The 13,912-nt window shown below is 37.9% G+C and overlaps 4 protein-coding genes across 5 annotated transcripts; all 4 read left to right on the top strand.

The window, feature by feature from the left end:
- Positions 1 to 1,210: 1,210 nt before the first annotated feature.
- Positions 1,211 to 4,142, top strand: si:dkey-154p10.3 (zinc finger protein 554). 2 transcript variants are annotated; one of them, XM_056239526.1, is made up of 6 exons: positions 1,211 to 1,650; positions 2,078 to 2,159; positions 2,528 to 2,752; positions 3,167 to 3,300; positions 3,669 to 3,792; positions 3,884 to 4,142. In XM_056239526.1, exons 1-6 carry the CDS (start codon positions 1,215 to 1,217, stop codon positions 4,101 to 4,103), a joined length of 1,221 nt encoding a protein of 406 aa, XP_056095501.1. In that variant the 5' UTR covers positions 1,211 to 1,214; the 3' UTR covers positions 4,104 to 4,142. The 2 variants fall into 2 exon arrangements, with proteins under 2 accessions (XP_056095501.1, XP_056095502.1); XM_056239527.1 differs by lacking the exon at positions 1,211 to 1,650 and having other exon boundaries at positions 2,089 to 2,155.
- A 1,010-nt stretch (positions 4,143 to 5,152) lies between these two features.
- Positions 5,153 to 6,446, top strand: pxdc1b (PX domain containing 1b). Its single transcript, XM_056239536.1, has 5 exons — positions 5,153 to 5,440; positions 5,527 to 5,627; positions 5,729 to 5,843; positions 5,945 to 6,041; positions 6,165 to 6,446. Exons 1-5 carry the CDS (start codon positions 5,194 to 5,196, stop codon positions 6,367 to 6,369), a joined length of 765 nt encoding a protein of 254 aa, XP_056095511.1. The 5' UTR covers positions 5,153 to 5,193; the 3' UTR covers positions 6,370 to 6,446.
- Positions 6,447 to 8,202: 1,756 nt separating this feature from the next.
- On the top strand, positions 8,203 to 10,296 carry opn4.1 (opsin 4.1). Its single transcript, XM_056239520.1, has one exon. The coding sequence runs from the start codon at positions 8,599 to 8,601 to the stop codon at positions 10,090 to 10,092; it is 1,494 nt and encodes a 497-aa protein (XP_056095495.1). The 5' UTR covers positions 8,203 to 8,598; the 3' UTR covers positions 10,093 to 10,296.
- Positions 10,297 to 10,995: 699 nt separating this feature from the next.
- Positions 10,996 to 13,314, top strand: tmem53 (transmembrane protein 53). Its single transcript, XM_056239535.1, has 3 exons — positions 10,996 to 11,147; positions 11,376 to 11,479; positions 12,280 to 13,314. Exons 1-3 carry the CDS (start codon positions 11,093 to 11,095, stop codon positions 12,976 to 12,978), a joined length of 858 nt encoding a protein of 285 aa, XP_056095510.1. The 5' UTR covers positions 10,996 to 11,092; the 3' UTR covers positions 12,979 to 13,314.
- The last annotated feature ends 598 nt before the right edge of the window (positions 13,315 to 13,912 follow it).

Genomic DNA, 13,912 nt, shown 5'->3' with positions numbered 1-13,912 from the left:
ATCATTTAAAATTAATTGTTAATTAAAAAACAATACATTTTTCGTACTTAGGATAATTTACAAGACCGTATAATGACTAACTGATCTATTTTCCTCTTCTACTTTTTCCTAGAATGGGTGGGTTTAAAGATGCATATCAAGACGTTCAACCAGTAACCCTTCAAATTGCAGAAGAAAATGTCACTTCCAGTCTCTACTGCAGCTCAGCTGAGGGCATTGAGGCTCATGTGTCCACTTTAGTGGAAGCTTTCTTAGTTGAAGTATACCGATGTAGAGTCTGTCAATTTACCAGCAACCAAAAAGCCAAGATAAGCCATCATGTCATGGAAAGACATGATCCAGTGTCCCCATGCCCCCATCTGCCATGTCTGGAGAAAGAGGACGAGGAGAGTTTGGGCGTAGGAATGAGGGTTGTTGATGAAGATGAGGTCGACCATAACAGCTCTCCATACGACCTAGAGAGCGACCTCCATTCTGGCTCAAAAAGCACAGAGGATCAGATGGACATGGAGCGTATGTCTTTCCTCCTCCCGATGTACGGCATGTTTCAAAACATCAGCCCACGGTCATGTGACATTGGCCTGGGCTCCAACTCTGATGGCAACTTGCATGTGGCACAAACGTGTGAGGTGACTATAAAGATTCCTGCAATGTTAAAGGGATAGTCCATCCAAAAATGAAAATTCTGTCATAATTTACTCACCATCATGTTGTTCCAAACCTGTGTGATGGACTTTCTTCTGTGGAACATAAAAGAAGATATTTTTAAGAATATTGGTAACCAAACAGTTTCAGTTCAATGGGAAAGAAAGTCATACAAGTTTGGAACAAGAAGTAAATGATGGCAGAATTCAAATTTTAGGGTGGACTATTCCTTTAATTTAGTTTAGTTTGAAATATTAGAGAATTTACATGTAAACTTTTGTTTTATGAAGGTGAGCACACTCTTTGAAGAGGGTAGGCATGATGAGGACAGTGAGGAGGAACCTGTGTTTCAGCTTGAGGATACTGGCACAGATCTGGCTGTTCCTTTGAACAGTGGAATGGACACAGAAGTTCAGGATGAGGAAATGGCCCAGTCGGCTCATCTCATGACTCTTGGGTTGTGCAGAATCTCAAGTACTAAGTGTCCACCTCAGTCTGCAAATTCAACAAAAAGCCTATCCCATCCAGAAGGTGAGCAGGATGCTGGAGATGCCTGCATGGATGCTGAAATGCAGAAGCCGTCTGAGGAGGAGGATGGCGGATTGGCCTCAATGGCCTGTATCCTCTGCCAGACAGTTGCATCCAGTCGTAGCATGCTAGAGGTGCACCTAAAATGCCATAGTGGAGACCAAGGCTTCAGATGCCCTCGCTGTGGTTGCGAATCAGAGGAGTGGGTTGATATGGAGCAACATTGGAGGGGACATGGAAAAAGAAAAGGCTCAAAAAGGCATAAATGTAGTGTTTGCCCCAGGACATTTAGGAGAGCTGATTCTTGTGAAGCACATGAAGAAAGGCATAATCAGCGGCATCACTGTCGATCTGAGTCTGGAGGGCTGGTGCAGTGTTCTCTGTGCCTGGAATGGTGTCACTCAGGGAAGGAGTGGGAAATACACCAACAATGTCATTTTCAAGAAGGATTTAAATGCTTACACTGTAATTTCAAAGGTACAAATTATTTACTGTATGCTATATGTACAGGTGTGACAAGCTATAGATTGGAGTGCACATTTTGAAAGACTACAAGAATTGTAAGTGTTGAAATAACAAGTGTTTTGTTAATGTGTATTGGCGGGTTGTACAGAGCAAAATTGTCTTTGCTGAATTGATGGGCTAGATTTACCCTAAAACTTGGTTGTGATCCAAAGCATAATCACAAAAGCAGTGTTTGTTCTTTTTAACATGTTTTTAATATTTATTTTGTCCAGACCCGTTACATTCAAATATTTTTAATTGGATAAAGTCTTTTTCCTCTCAGACACCAAAAATCATAAACTTTAAAATGTTTAATAATTTGAAACATTTCATAGCTCTTTGTCTTGCTCTGTATTTCTGTTGAGTTTTGCTGTTTCTTATGTTTGTTTTGTTTTTTTAGAGAAGTCATGGAAGAAAACCCTGAAGCATATTCACACTCAACACGAACAGGCTGACCAAGAAAAACAGATTGCTCACAGTGTGTAAGTATCTTGTGTTATCATCGGGTAGAAATAAAAATGTATAAAATATTAATCTCATCCTTAATCTTTATTAAATCTTTATTAAAAATATTAACCTCATCCTTAATCTTTTTTAAGTAAACCACAAATTAATGGGGGGAAAAAATCATACAAATTCATTGGTTAACAAGAGTGGGAACCCTGAAGAACATTCGGCTCTTGAAACTTCTGGAATCCTGAAATTTACAGAAACAATGAGTGTCCATAGATTTAATATATTCAGAAATGATTGTGGACAACAGGGGTCTCGGAGTCAAAAAGATTGAGAACCACTGCTTTAAAGAGTATTTGGTGAGACTGCTGAATCCGACTTCTTTGCCTGTACTCAGAGAAAACCAGCAACTTAACTCATCCACCGAATACCCAGAATGCCTCCGAGGAATGAAGCCAGAGTCGTGGTCCCAGGTTAGGAAGAAGAGGTTGAAAAACATGGTTGCGGTAAGGGAAAAGAGCAAAGAAGGAGGAAAGGACAGAGTGGTTCACCTGAAGGGTGAGACATCTGTTGGACTCGCTGTTTCCAGGCGGAAAGAGTTCTGCTGCAACCTCTGTGACAAGTACGAGAATCATTTCTTTCCTTGCTATGTTATCTTGACAAAGAGACTGTTATTGAAGTGTAGCATCTTAATGTGGTCGTATATTATAGTACACATGCACTACTGTTCAAAGGATTGTTATTATGTGATAATATTATGTGATAAATAAAAGGTTCAAAAGAACAGCATTTATTGAAATGGAAATCTTTTGTAACATTATAAATGTCACTTTTGATCAATTTAGTGTCAATCATGTGTCCTTGCTGAATAAAATTATGAATAAAATCTTACTGGCCCCAAACATTATCTGTCAGGATAAAAAAAATAAAATAAATTATATCTAGAATAATCATGCTTAACATGCCTTTCCTTTTCCTTTGCGATAACTTTTGATTGTCGGTTTTCTATCATTTACCTCTGTCTATCTCTGCACAGGAAGTTTTCTACCAAGTTGACCATGCGCCGTCACATGGGCATTCATCAAGGAGATAAGCCATTTAAGTGCCCACACTGCCACTACTGCACTCGTCTCAAAGCCTCACTCAAACAGCACCTCCGCGTCCACACAGGTGCAGTTTCAAGCACATTGTAGATATCATCTTTTAATATTAAACACTCTTTTTTATATATGAATCTTGCAGTGGCAATAGATCATTGTTTTCGGAATGACAGTGATGCATCTTGTCCATCTCATTTATTATTCCTGGTCACTAAACAGAGATTATAATTATCAGAGCCAGGCCATTAAATGACTTTCCCACGCTACTTTAATTAGAAATGGAGCAAATATATGGAGAAAGACTGCTCATGGTGACATGCAGAGATTTAAAGCTTAATGGAATTCCTTTCAAAAGACTGGTTCTCATAGAACAGTTGCCATGACATTGCACTGCCTGAGTGTGAGAATTCCAGTGATTTGTTTTTCTTTTTGCTTTAGGTGAGAAGCCATACAAGTGTTCGCAGTGTTCCTATGCTTCTATTGACAGAAGCTCTTTGCGTCGACACTCAAGGACGCACACACAAGAAAAGCCTTACTGCTGCCAGTACTGTCCATACAGCAGGTACATGCACTCGCCTGTCATAAAGTCGACAGAGTACACTTGTTTCATACTACGTCTCTAGCTAAGAAATGTCCTCTGCGTTTTGCTTCAGCATCCAGAAGAAGAGCTTAGACCTCCATTCACGGCGTCATCACACAGGAGAGTCATTCCCTTGTCACCTGTGCCAGTATTCCACACCAGACCGCCAGCTGCTGGTGCGACACATGAGGAAACATCACAGTGCCGAACAAACCGCCGCACTGGGGCAGAGGAACAGCTCTGGTTCTGGCTCCCAAACCCCACCTTCTCAAAGAGCACGGACATCCAAGTGATATTTATGATTTGTAAATAAAATTGATTTTTTATATATATATTTTTATTTCCTTTGCCTTGGGAGTTTTCTCTTTCCAGTCACTTATTTTATTCCTGTCAGTTATTTATAATGACAAAGCAAAGTATTGTTTTCTTATGCAAACAAAGTAAATCAGTAAATTCCATATACTATTGCAATATTATGCCTCAGCATTGACACAGTAACTAAAGTCACAGTTTGATAAATTTGGTGGAATATAGGTGAATATAATTGACTCTATTTCATTGGGTGGTTAATTATAGCTTTAAAATAGTAAGCGATTAAAGGATTGACCAATGCCATGATACAGCAAGTGTAATACTGCGCTTAAAACTACAAGCAAATCCCACTACCAATCCAATAGAAACTGGATTATCCCACCTGTTGCTCAGTGCACCATCAGCCACATATCACTTTAACAGAGGACTACTAAACTTTAGGCGTTTTTAAATGTTTGTTTTAATTAAATGTTTTAGTGATACATACATTTGTAACATTTACTTTGGGTAAAAGTAGTTTACTTTTAATTACTGTTTGTTTTTCACCATTACCTCGAGCTCAACTCTATGCATTATGCAAACCAGCAGCGGCACTACGCGGCGGCAACCAATGAGATTGACTTTAGTGACCTGCCGCCTGATACAATTGGATACTGCGACAGAAAAGGAACGCCCGCTAGTACCCTATGCTAGTACCCGACAGGAATAACAGACTCGATGACCTTTAACGGTTTTAGTCGATGTGTGAACTTGAGAAATTCATGATTTTGGATGGGAATTCACTAGGACTGCGCACAAATGGGGCGTTTAGAGCTCACTGTCTATCTGCAGGCAAAGAGGAAAGCGGAGGAGTTTGTACAACTTGTGTCAGAAGATTTGCGTATCCCACGATTTGCTTTCTAATTTTGATGGATACATATTTACGTTAGCCGGTTTTCGATTTTGAAGCGGAATGCATCTTCTCTTTACTTGTTTCTTTTTATCAAATTTAATTTAGAGATAATTTCTATTTAATGTGTTTATGAATTTAGAGATAATTTCTATTTAATGTGTTTATGACACTAATCAGTTATGGCAGGTGTTGATACGGATTTCTTGCCTCACCTGAGCGTAACGTTAAATGACTGCTGGGTCGTTGGGCTCGACCGCTTCGCTGTTGGTCCTGCTGGAGAAGAAGACGAGTTTTTCGAGATTAGGACTGAATGGTCTGAAAAAAGCATAACATATCTGCGAAGGCGATATCACGATTTAGTTAAACTTGTTAAGAATTTGAGCAAATCATTTCCAGACGACAGAGGACGTTTGTTGATGCTTGATGGTATGACATTTGTGCATTTATGACATTTGAAATAAGTGGCCATTTAACTGATTGGAGACTTGTTGTATGTGTTCATGTTTTTTCAGCACTACAGAGGATAAAGGAAGCAGAAGAAAATAATAAAGTTGAAACCAGGTTGGATGAAGTGGAAAAATTATTGAGAAATATAATCAAAATGCCACAAAAGGTGATTCTAAAGACTAGCATGCCCATCCGCTATTTCAATAATAATTGAAATTATGCCCTATTGTAAAGGTTCAATAATTATGCAAGTAATTTACTTTACAGTTCTCTCAGTCTGAGGCAGTTCTTACATTTTTCAAGACCTCACCTGTTGACTATACCTTGAAAACCATGTATGAACCAAGCCAGCCTTTCAACAAGAGTCCTGTCACTGTAGCTGGTTTGTATTCATGAATTCTCCTGTTTTCTTGATCTTACAGAGAACTGATTTGTGATTTTAAACAATTTTTTTAGCTAATATAATATGATGCTTTTCTACAGATGTCAGAAGGGCCAATGGGTTTTGTTTGGCCAATACAGAAACAGTTATTTTTGATGCGTATTTACTAGCAGAAGGAGCAGCAGAGCCTTATTCAAAGTAAATATCTGACACATCCTAATAGTCACTCATCTATTTCTTATATTGATATATTGCTCATGTGAGTTATGTGGAATCAACATGTATGGAATCAAAATGTATGTTTTGTTTCGTCACATCCAGTTCTGAGATATGGAACAGAACGAGAATTCAAAATGGAATCCGATGTGTCAAGGAAACTGTACACAAACCTGGAAAGGACTTCATGACTCCTGGTACCAATGAAAGTAAAGAAGATACAGACTATCAACCTAAAAAATCACAAATTAACACTAGTAACTTGACCTACCTTCACCAACAAGCCAGTGAGACAGACATCCTTGAATGACATAATGCACTTGACTGTGTAATTACATCTTTCTATTTGAAAAATCTACAGATATTGTCATTTGCTTTGTCTTATAAAGTTTTTTTAAACAAAATAATACACTTCTAAATGATTTGCAAAGATTTATAAAAAATTTTTTTAATAAGATTTATGATTCATATTTTTTATGTTAAGATGAACTGTAATATTAATAAAACAAAGTTAAGCAGGTCTGATTAATGTTTTTTTTTCCTCTCTGTGTTCATTTTATGGCATTTACAAATCATATTAAATGTTTAGTTGATAGCTTTAATAGTTCAATTATGGTGAATGAAGGTTGTTTTACACTCTATATATATACAGACACACACACAACCTATATCCTTAGGTTGTTTTACACTATATATCCAAAAGTATGCTGATACTCAAACACCACACTTTATATTCTTGTTGAGCATTTAATATCAAAACCTTTGGCATTAATGGTTTTCACTCTCCTCGTTAGTCATCAAACATGTCTATGGGGATATGCTCACAATCTGATGTCAGTGTCCGATGATGAATGATGGGACCGTTGCAGTCCAGTTTATTCCACAGGAGTTCAATGGGGTTCAAGTCTGAACTTTTGTCTAGGCCTGTCAAGTTCTTCAGTATAAAGTCATTAATTTATGGGCCTTGCTTTGTGCCCAAAGGAGGCATTGTCACGTTGTAAGACAAAAAAGCCCTCTTGTCACAAATTTGGAAACACATTCTAAAGAATGCCATTGCATTTTAGATCTTTGTTCCCAGGAATTAAAGGGCCTAGCCAAATAGTTTGCCCATTAATTAGAAGCTGCGGTGCTCACATACGTTTTTCCATGTAGAGCTGTGTTATAGTACTAAGGGTAAAATAATTTTTGATTCACTCAAACACAATTAAGGTCAAAATAAAACTATATTCAGTTTTAATAATGACTACTGGGATAAATACATCTGTTTTTTTTCTTCTCAAGTAGGTCAAGTCCCTATCCTGAAACAGACTGAAGGCTAGTATAGGCTGATCATTATTTAGCTGGGACATGGAGAATCCTTTCAGACCACATTCAGGTCAGTGAGCAGTTCTCTTGATGAGGGATGTTAATCAGTCCTTATTGAAACTCATTGTGCTCCACTTTCACATTGCATAGATTGATCTGACTCACTGCATCCACTCAGACAATCCATACACCCTTAGTTTTGGGTCAAAAAGAGTTGTTTCCATCAACATCTGGCCTAATTTACTACTCTAAACAACAAACAAAGGAAGCATTTTTGTAGTTAATGAGTTCTAAAAATCAAAACAGCTCTCTACATTTCTTCCTGGTGACCTCTTTACCGCTCACATGCTTGTCCAACTCACTGCTGGGGTGCTTGCCAACATTTCAAATGATTACACATTCAAACTTCAAATGATATTATGTAAATAGGGCCATTCATGTGGAAGGGGACATCTTTCTCTGTGTCATTGCCATTTATTATCAAACACGAAAGCATATGAAAAGTCTACATACAATGTTCTCTCAAGTCTCAACTAAAAAAATTAAATAAAATAAATATATATATATATATCACTTAGTTCTAACTTCCATCTTTTGTTGTGCACTCTATGTATATTAATTTAATATTTTGTGTTATTGTAAAATGGGTCTTATATTCAAGCTTACGTATGCTTTTTCATTGGAATGCACTTAGAGCTGCATTTCTTAAATGAAAGGTGCTATACAAATAAAATATTATATATATATTATTGTTTTGTTATATATTATTATTTCAATATGTTTGATAATTTAATATGTAATTTTATAATTTATAATTTTAATATGCTCTAATATATATTTTACTTTAATTTAATATATATAAGGCAGTATTATCTTATAATGGGTAAATTTGATAATAAAGCAAAATAGTCCAGAAATAGTTCAATATGATTTTAACAAGGTCAACATTTTGAGTGTTTTTGTTTACCATTCCCATAGGCCAAGTGACACGTTTTTGACCATTACAACAAGCCAAGTTGTGAACTACTTACTGATCAATAATCACTTGGTGGTGCATTGATTAGTATATAAAAAGCTAATGTAGGGAGCCACCATTCACAGACTGACACAAAGAGGAGAACGGCACTGTTTATTTAAAACAAGAATGTGAATTTTCTTTCAATTATTTTAACAGAATTTCCTTCAGTTTTGTATAAAAATAAATTTCGGACTCTGAGACATCAAGCCATACATCATGAGCCATCACTCTTCTTGGAGAGGGCATCATTGTGCCCCTGGAGACAACAACTGCACTGCAGGCTTTACGGAGTCCTTGGGCAGCAGGAACTACAAGTTGCATGTGCCTATCCATGGGCCGACCCACAGCCACCACCATGAGCCTCCACACACGTTTCCCACCGTGGATGTTCCTGATCATGCTCACTATATCATCGGCACTGTCATCCTAATAGTTGGCATCACCGGAGTGATTGGAAACGCACTGGTGATCTACGTGTTCTGCCGGAGCCGTTCTCTTCGCACTGCAGGGAACATGTTTGTGGTGAACCTGGCTGTGGCTGATTTCTTCATGTCCCTTACTCAGTCGCCCGTGTTCTTTGTAGCCAGCCTGCACAGGCGCTGGATCTTTGGCGAGCGCATTTGTGAGCTCTATGCCTTTTGCGGTGCCCTTTTTGGGATCTGTTCCATGATGACTTTGACTGCCATTGCTGCTGATCGTTGCCTAGCCATAACTCAGCCTCTTGCCTTGGTGGGCAACGTTAGCCGACGCAAAGCAGGCGCGGTGTTGGTCGTTGTGTGGCTCTACTCTCTGGGCTGGAGCCTTCCGCCTTTCTTTGGCTGGAGCGCTTATGTTCCAGAGGGTCTTCAGACTTCCTGTTCTTGGGACTATATGACCTTCACTCCATCAGTTCGTGCATACACCATTTTCCTCTTCATTTTTGTGTTCTTCATCCCACTGGGCATTATTGGCAGCTGCTACTTTGGAATCTTCCAAGCTATCCGAGCAATGGGAAAGGAAATTAGAGAGTTGGATTGTGGGGAAACGCAGAAGGTGTATGAACGCATGCAGAACGAATGGAAGATGGCGAAAGTCGCCCTCCTGGTCATTTTGCTTTTTGTAATATCCTGGTCGCCCTACTCTGTGGTGGCCCTCACTGCCACGGCTGGCTATTCCCATCTCCTGACCCCCTACATGAATTCAGTACCCGCTGTGGTTGCCAAGGCCTCAGCCATCCATAATCCCATCATCTACGCAATTACGCATCCAAAGTATCGGGCGGCTATTGCCCGTTACATTCCAGTACTCCGCACCATCTTACGTGTGAAAGAGAAGGAGCTCCGTTCCTCTTTTAGTTCCGGCAGCGTTAGTTCCCGTCGTCCGACCCTCTCCAGCCAGTGCTCCCTGGGAGTTAGCATCGGCAATGCAGCACGAGCTAACGGCCGCTGGGGAAAGACACGCTTGTCTTCTGCTTCAGATAGTGATTCTTGCTGGACTGAGAGTGAGGCTGATGGTTCCAGCGTCAGTTCCCTGACGTTTGGTCGTCGTGTGTCCACCGAGATCTCTACAGATACTGTCATTCTTTCACCAGGGTCAAGTATTAGCACCGCCAGTGGGCAGAAATCAGAGAAGCCACACAAAGTTGTAAGTGCACCGGTGCCGTCAATTAGTTTTGAAACAGATGCAGCAGATGAGTCTGATGGAAAGGCTTTGCTCCTCGGAGGGAACTAAGGGAATGACACAGCTCTGCAGGGTACTAGTAACTTTAGTAGCTTTGACCTATTATTTTTTATTTAGAATAGATGTCCTTATTTACTCTTTGCATGTCGTGAACAACCCTTGACTTGTTAGTTTTGTAAACTTTGTTTTTGAAATGAAATGATTTCCAAGTTATATGTGAATTTAAAAAATGTATTATTATTTGAATAATAAAACCAGAATAATAAAAAAAAATAAAAAACCTTGTTTTTTTTTCTGGTGTGATCAAGATATTGTGGCGTGTAATGTGTGAGTAAATATAATGTTTACAGAAATCATCAGTAGTCCTGCTTATTCTGACGTTGTGTATTTATATTCTAATGTTATTTAATTGTATTTGAAATAGCAGTGAAGCCACAATACAACAAATTCAGAAAAATGTGGTGGCCTGCTTTATACCTAGGGTCAATACTATAACTTTTACTATAACTATAAAAATATATATATAAAAAAATACAACAATTAAAAATTCCTATTAAAAGAGTCTTAGGATCTCCCAAACAGAACTCGAGATTGTACATTCATTTTACATTCCTAAACCTGCTCTAAAAATGAAGGCACTTCAAGCTTACTTAAAATGTATGAATTTCATTGCATTAGAAACCGAATATAAAACAATGCATCTTTTCTCAGAACTAAAGGGGTCATATTAATTTTAAACAGCATATAAATGTTTTAATATAAAAGTGAATAAAAACAGCATATAAAAGTGATGTTTTAATGTAATTTTTATTATCAACTATTAATCTTTTGGTAAAACGGTTTGCTTGAAAAGTTACTTTTATTTTAAATTTTGACTCTGACTTGTGAATTGTGACCCGGATGTTGTATGAAACAATGACACGCTGATGTTGCCGGCTTCACTCGTGTTGTATGTGACTGTCCGCTCCGCCGCACGAGAGCTGTGAAACGCGACACTTATTTGAAGCGAATTATTAATGGCAGACAGAAGATTTAGAAAATAACTGTCAATATGGGGGATGATGGTATAGACTACAACATAGTTTTTCCAGAGGCACTGATCTCAGGTAAGTGTTGTTCTTAGGCTGACAGCAGCACTGGGTTGTTTGTTTGATTAATTCTTTGTTGATATGTTCAGTCTATTCAGCGCAAATGCATGTAAGCCTGCAACCTGTGTTTATAACCGTATATGCGTTAAATTAGAGAGCTTTAATAAGAATAGGGCATTCATGTCAACCACTAGTGTGTATCATTGGATCCGTGTTGTATGGATACCGTTATTCTTGTGTTGACAGAGAAACACTGGCGCGGATCAAAGGAGCCAGTCGTTATTCTCCTTGGCTGGGCAGGCAGCAGAGACAAACATCTCGCCAAATACAGCTCCATTTATAACGAACAGGTGACACATTTTCCTAAAGGCCTTGACAACATACATATGTTAGCGTTTCTTTAATAATGGACACTTTTGGCCCTGTTAAGTAAAAAAACACACACACACACAGTTTAGATAGTTTGTTTACTAACATACATGCACCAGTCTTTTTTCTTTTCTTTTTTACCAGAAATGTTCCTAGTCACAAACATTTCCATTATACACAATGTCATTTTCACTACATCTGATATGATGTATTGTCTTCTTTAAAACCATTCTGTGCATTAAATCAGGCATCATGTTTTGTGTATCATGAATACCCACATTCCATCTTACTAATACAATATAATATATATATATATATATATATATATATATATATATATTTTTTTTTTTTACAATTACAGGCTGGAAAGGATGCACAATAAAATATATATATATATATATATATATATATATTTTTTTATTGTATTCATGCATATGTCTTCTTATTTAATATCAAGCATGATAACTTGCATAACTTTTCAGAACTTTTTATTAAATGTATAATAGTAAAAAAAAAAAAGTAATTATAATTTTTTTTTTACACAATATAAATATTGAATGTTTCATTTTCTTTGATAGGTCTAATATATATATTTTTGTTTTATTTTAGTATATATATTTTTTTAATCTAAAGCATTTGAAAAAAAAAATCCAAGTTTTAATGTGACCTTTATATAAAAAAAGAAAATCATTGGAGACCGTTTAAATCTGTTTGTTTTAATAAAAGTTGAAGTTACACCCATGTATAATGTTCTTACAACAGCTTCTCATTTCTTTTGCAGGGATGTGTGACTCTACGCTACACGGCTCCTTTGAAGACTGTTTTTATTTCTGAACCTTTGGGCTACAAGGAACTAAGAAGCACTGCGCACAAATTACTTGAACTTCTGTATGACTACGAGGTGGAGAACAACCCAATTTTCTTCCATGTGTTCAGCAATGGGGGCTTCATGCTTTACCGCTACATGGTCGAGTTATTGCTTAGTCACAAGCAGTTTAGCACTCTGTACGTGGTGGGCACAGTTGTGGACAGTGCACCGGGCAGCCAAAACATTATAGGGGCGCTCAGAGCGCTCAAAACCACTTTAGGGCCTAAAGTCAATGTGCTACTGCAGTACTTCCTCCTGGCACTGTTTGCTGTGGCGGTTTTCCTTCTCAGGATTGTTTTGTATCCTGTGACCAAGTACTTTCACAAGAACCACTATGATGCCATGACGGATCACCCGGCGCCCTGGCCTCAGATGTACCTCTATTCCAGAGCAGACCGGGTGATAAGGTACAGGGATGTGGAGAAGATGGTTAAAGTGTTGCGGGAGAAAGGGTTGACGGTTGAAAGTTTTGATTTCATCACCCCTGCCCATGTGAGCCTGTACAGAGACTGTCCAGAGGACTATTCCAACAGGTGCAGGACGTTTCTGACCTGCTGCATGACTACTTCAGAGGAGACCCCGGTGAAAAAGCGCTTCCAAGTGCATCACTGATTATACAGTTCTTGATCGGCTATATAATACACACACTGTAAATTTACATGTGCCCATCCTGTTTGTGAAATAAAAGCACTGCTGTTTAATAAATTAAACAAACTGATCTTAAGCCCTACATGAAGTTTAACCGGGTTAAATTTGTACCCAAATCTCTGATGTATTTGTCTTATGCTGTGAATCAAATTGTAATTTAGGGAGTTATTGATTTGTCACATTATTGAGACTTTTAGACATTGTGAATGACTACATTTGTGTATTTAGACATTGTGAATGAATAATGTATTAATGTCTTGACTAATGTGCCTTCCATAAATAAAAGCTTCTGTTAACTAACCTTGATTAATGTCAACCTTTCCAAATGGGAATTTGTGGTACTGGTAAGGTTGTGGAAAACCTGCGTAGACTAATCTTACAAGTTTGTCAAATAATTTTACAAACAATTTTAGATCAGTTACATCAAAAGGTAGATTTATCTAATTTAAATCCCAAAAGTAAGACTGATTACTGTTGACTAATTGCTGGCTGTGGCCATTTTTCTACACTGCTAGTCTTACAAGTTAGTCATTTAATGCTTTTCTCTAAGACTGGACCTAGTAAAAAAGACGGATTGGGTTAGCTGCTGGTTGCTTGGTCAGACTAGTTTGACACAGTCGACACAGACTTAAAGGGTTAGTTCACCCAAAAATGAAAATTAAGTCATTAATTACTCACCCCCATGCTGTACCAACCCCAGAAGACCTTCGTTCATCTTCGGAACACAAATGAAGATATTTTTGATTAAATCTGAGAGGTGGATCACTGCTACATAGGCTGCCTAAGGGAATGAAACTTGACGGCCCAGAAAGTCATTAAAGAAAATGTTTAAATATTCCATGTGCCTACAGTTGCTCAACTATAAGTTTATCAAGCGACGAGAATACTTTTTGTATTC

This window comes from Rhinichthys klamathensis, unplaced genomic scaffold (genome assembly GCF_029890125.1).
Source record: "Rhinichthys klamathensis goyatoka isolate OS25496 unplaced genomic scaffold, OSU_Roscu_1.1 h1tg000566l_1, whole genome shotgun sequence".
In the NCBI taxonomy this organism is placed as follows: domain Eukaryota; kingdom Metazoa; phylum Chordata; class Actinopteri; order Cypriniformes; family Leuciscidae; genus Rhinichthys; species Rhinichthys klamathensis.
The sequence above is the reverse complement of the archived record's forward strand: the minus strand, read 5'-3'. Positions and strand labels throughout refer to the sequence as shown.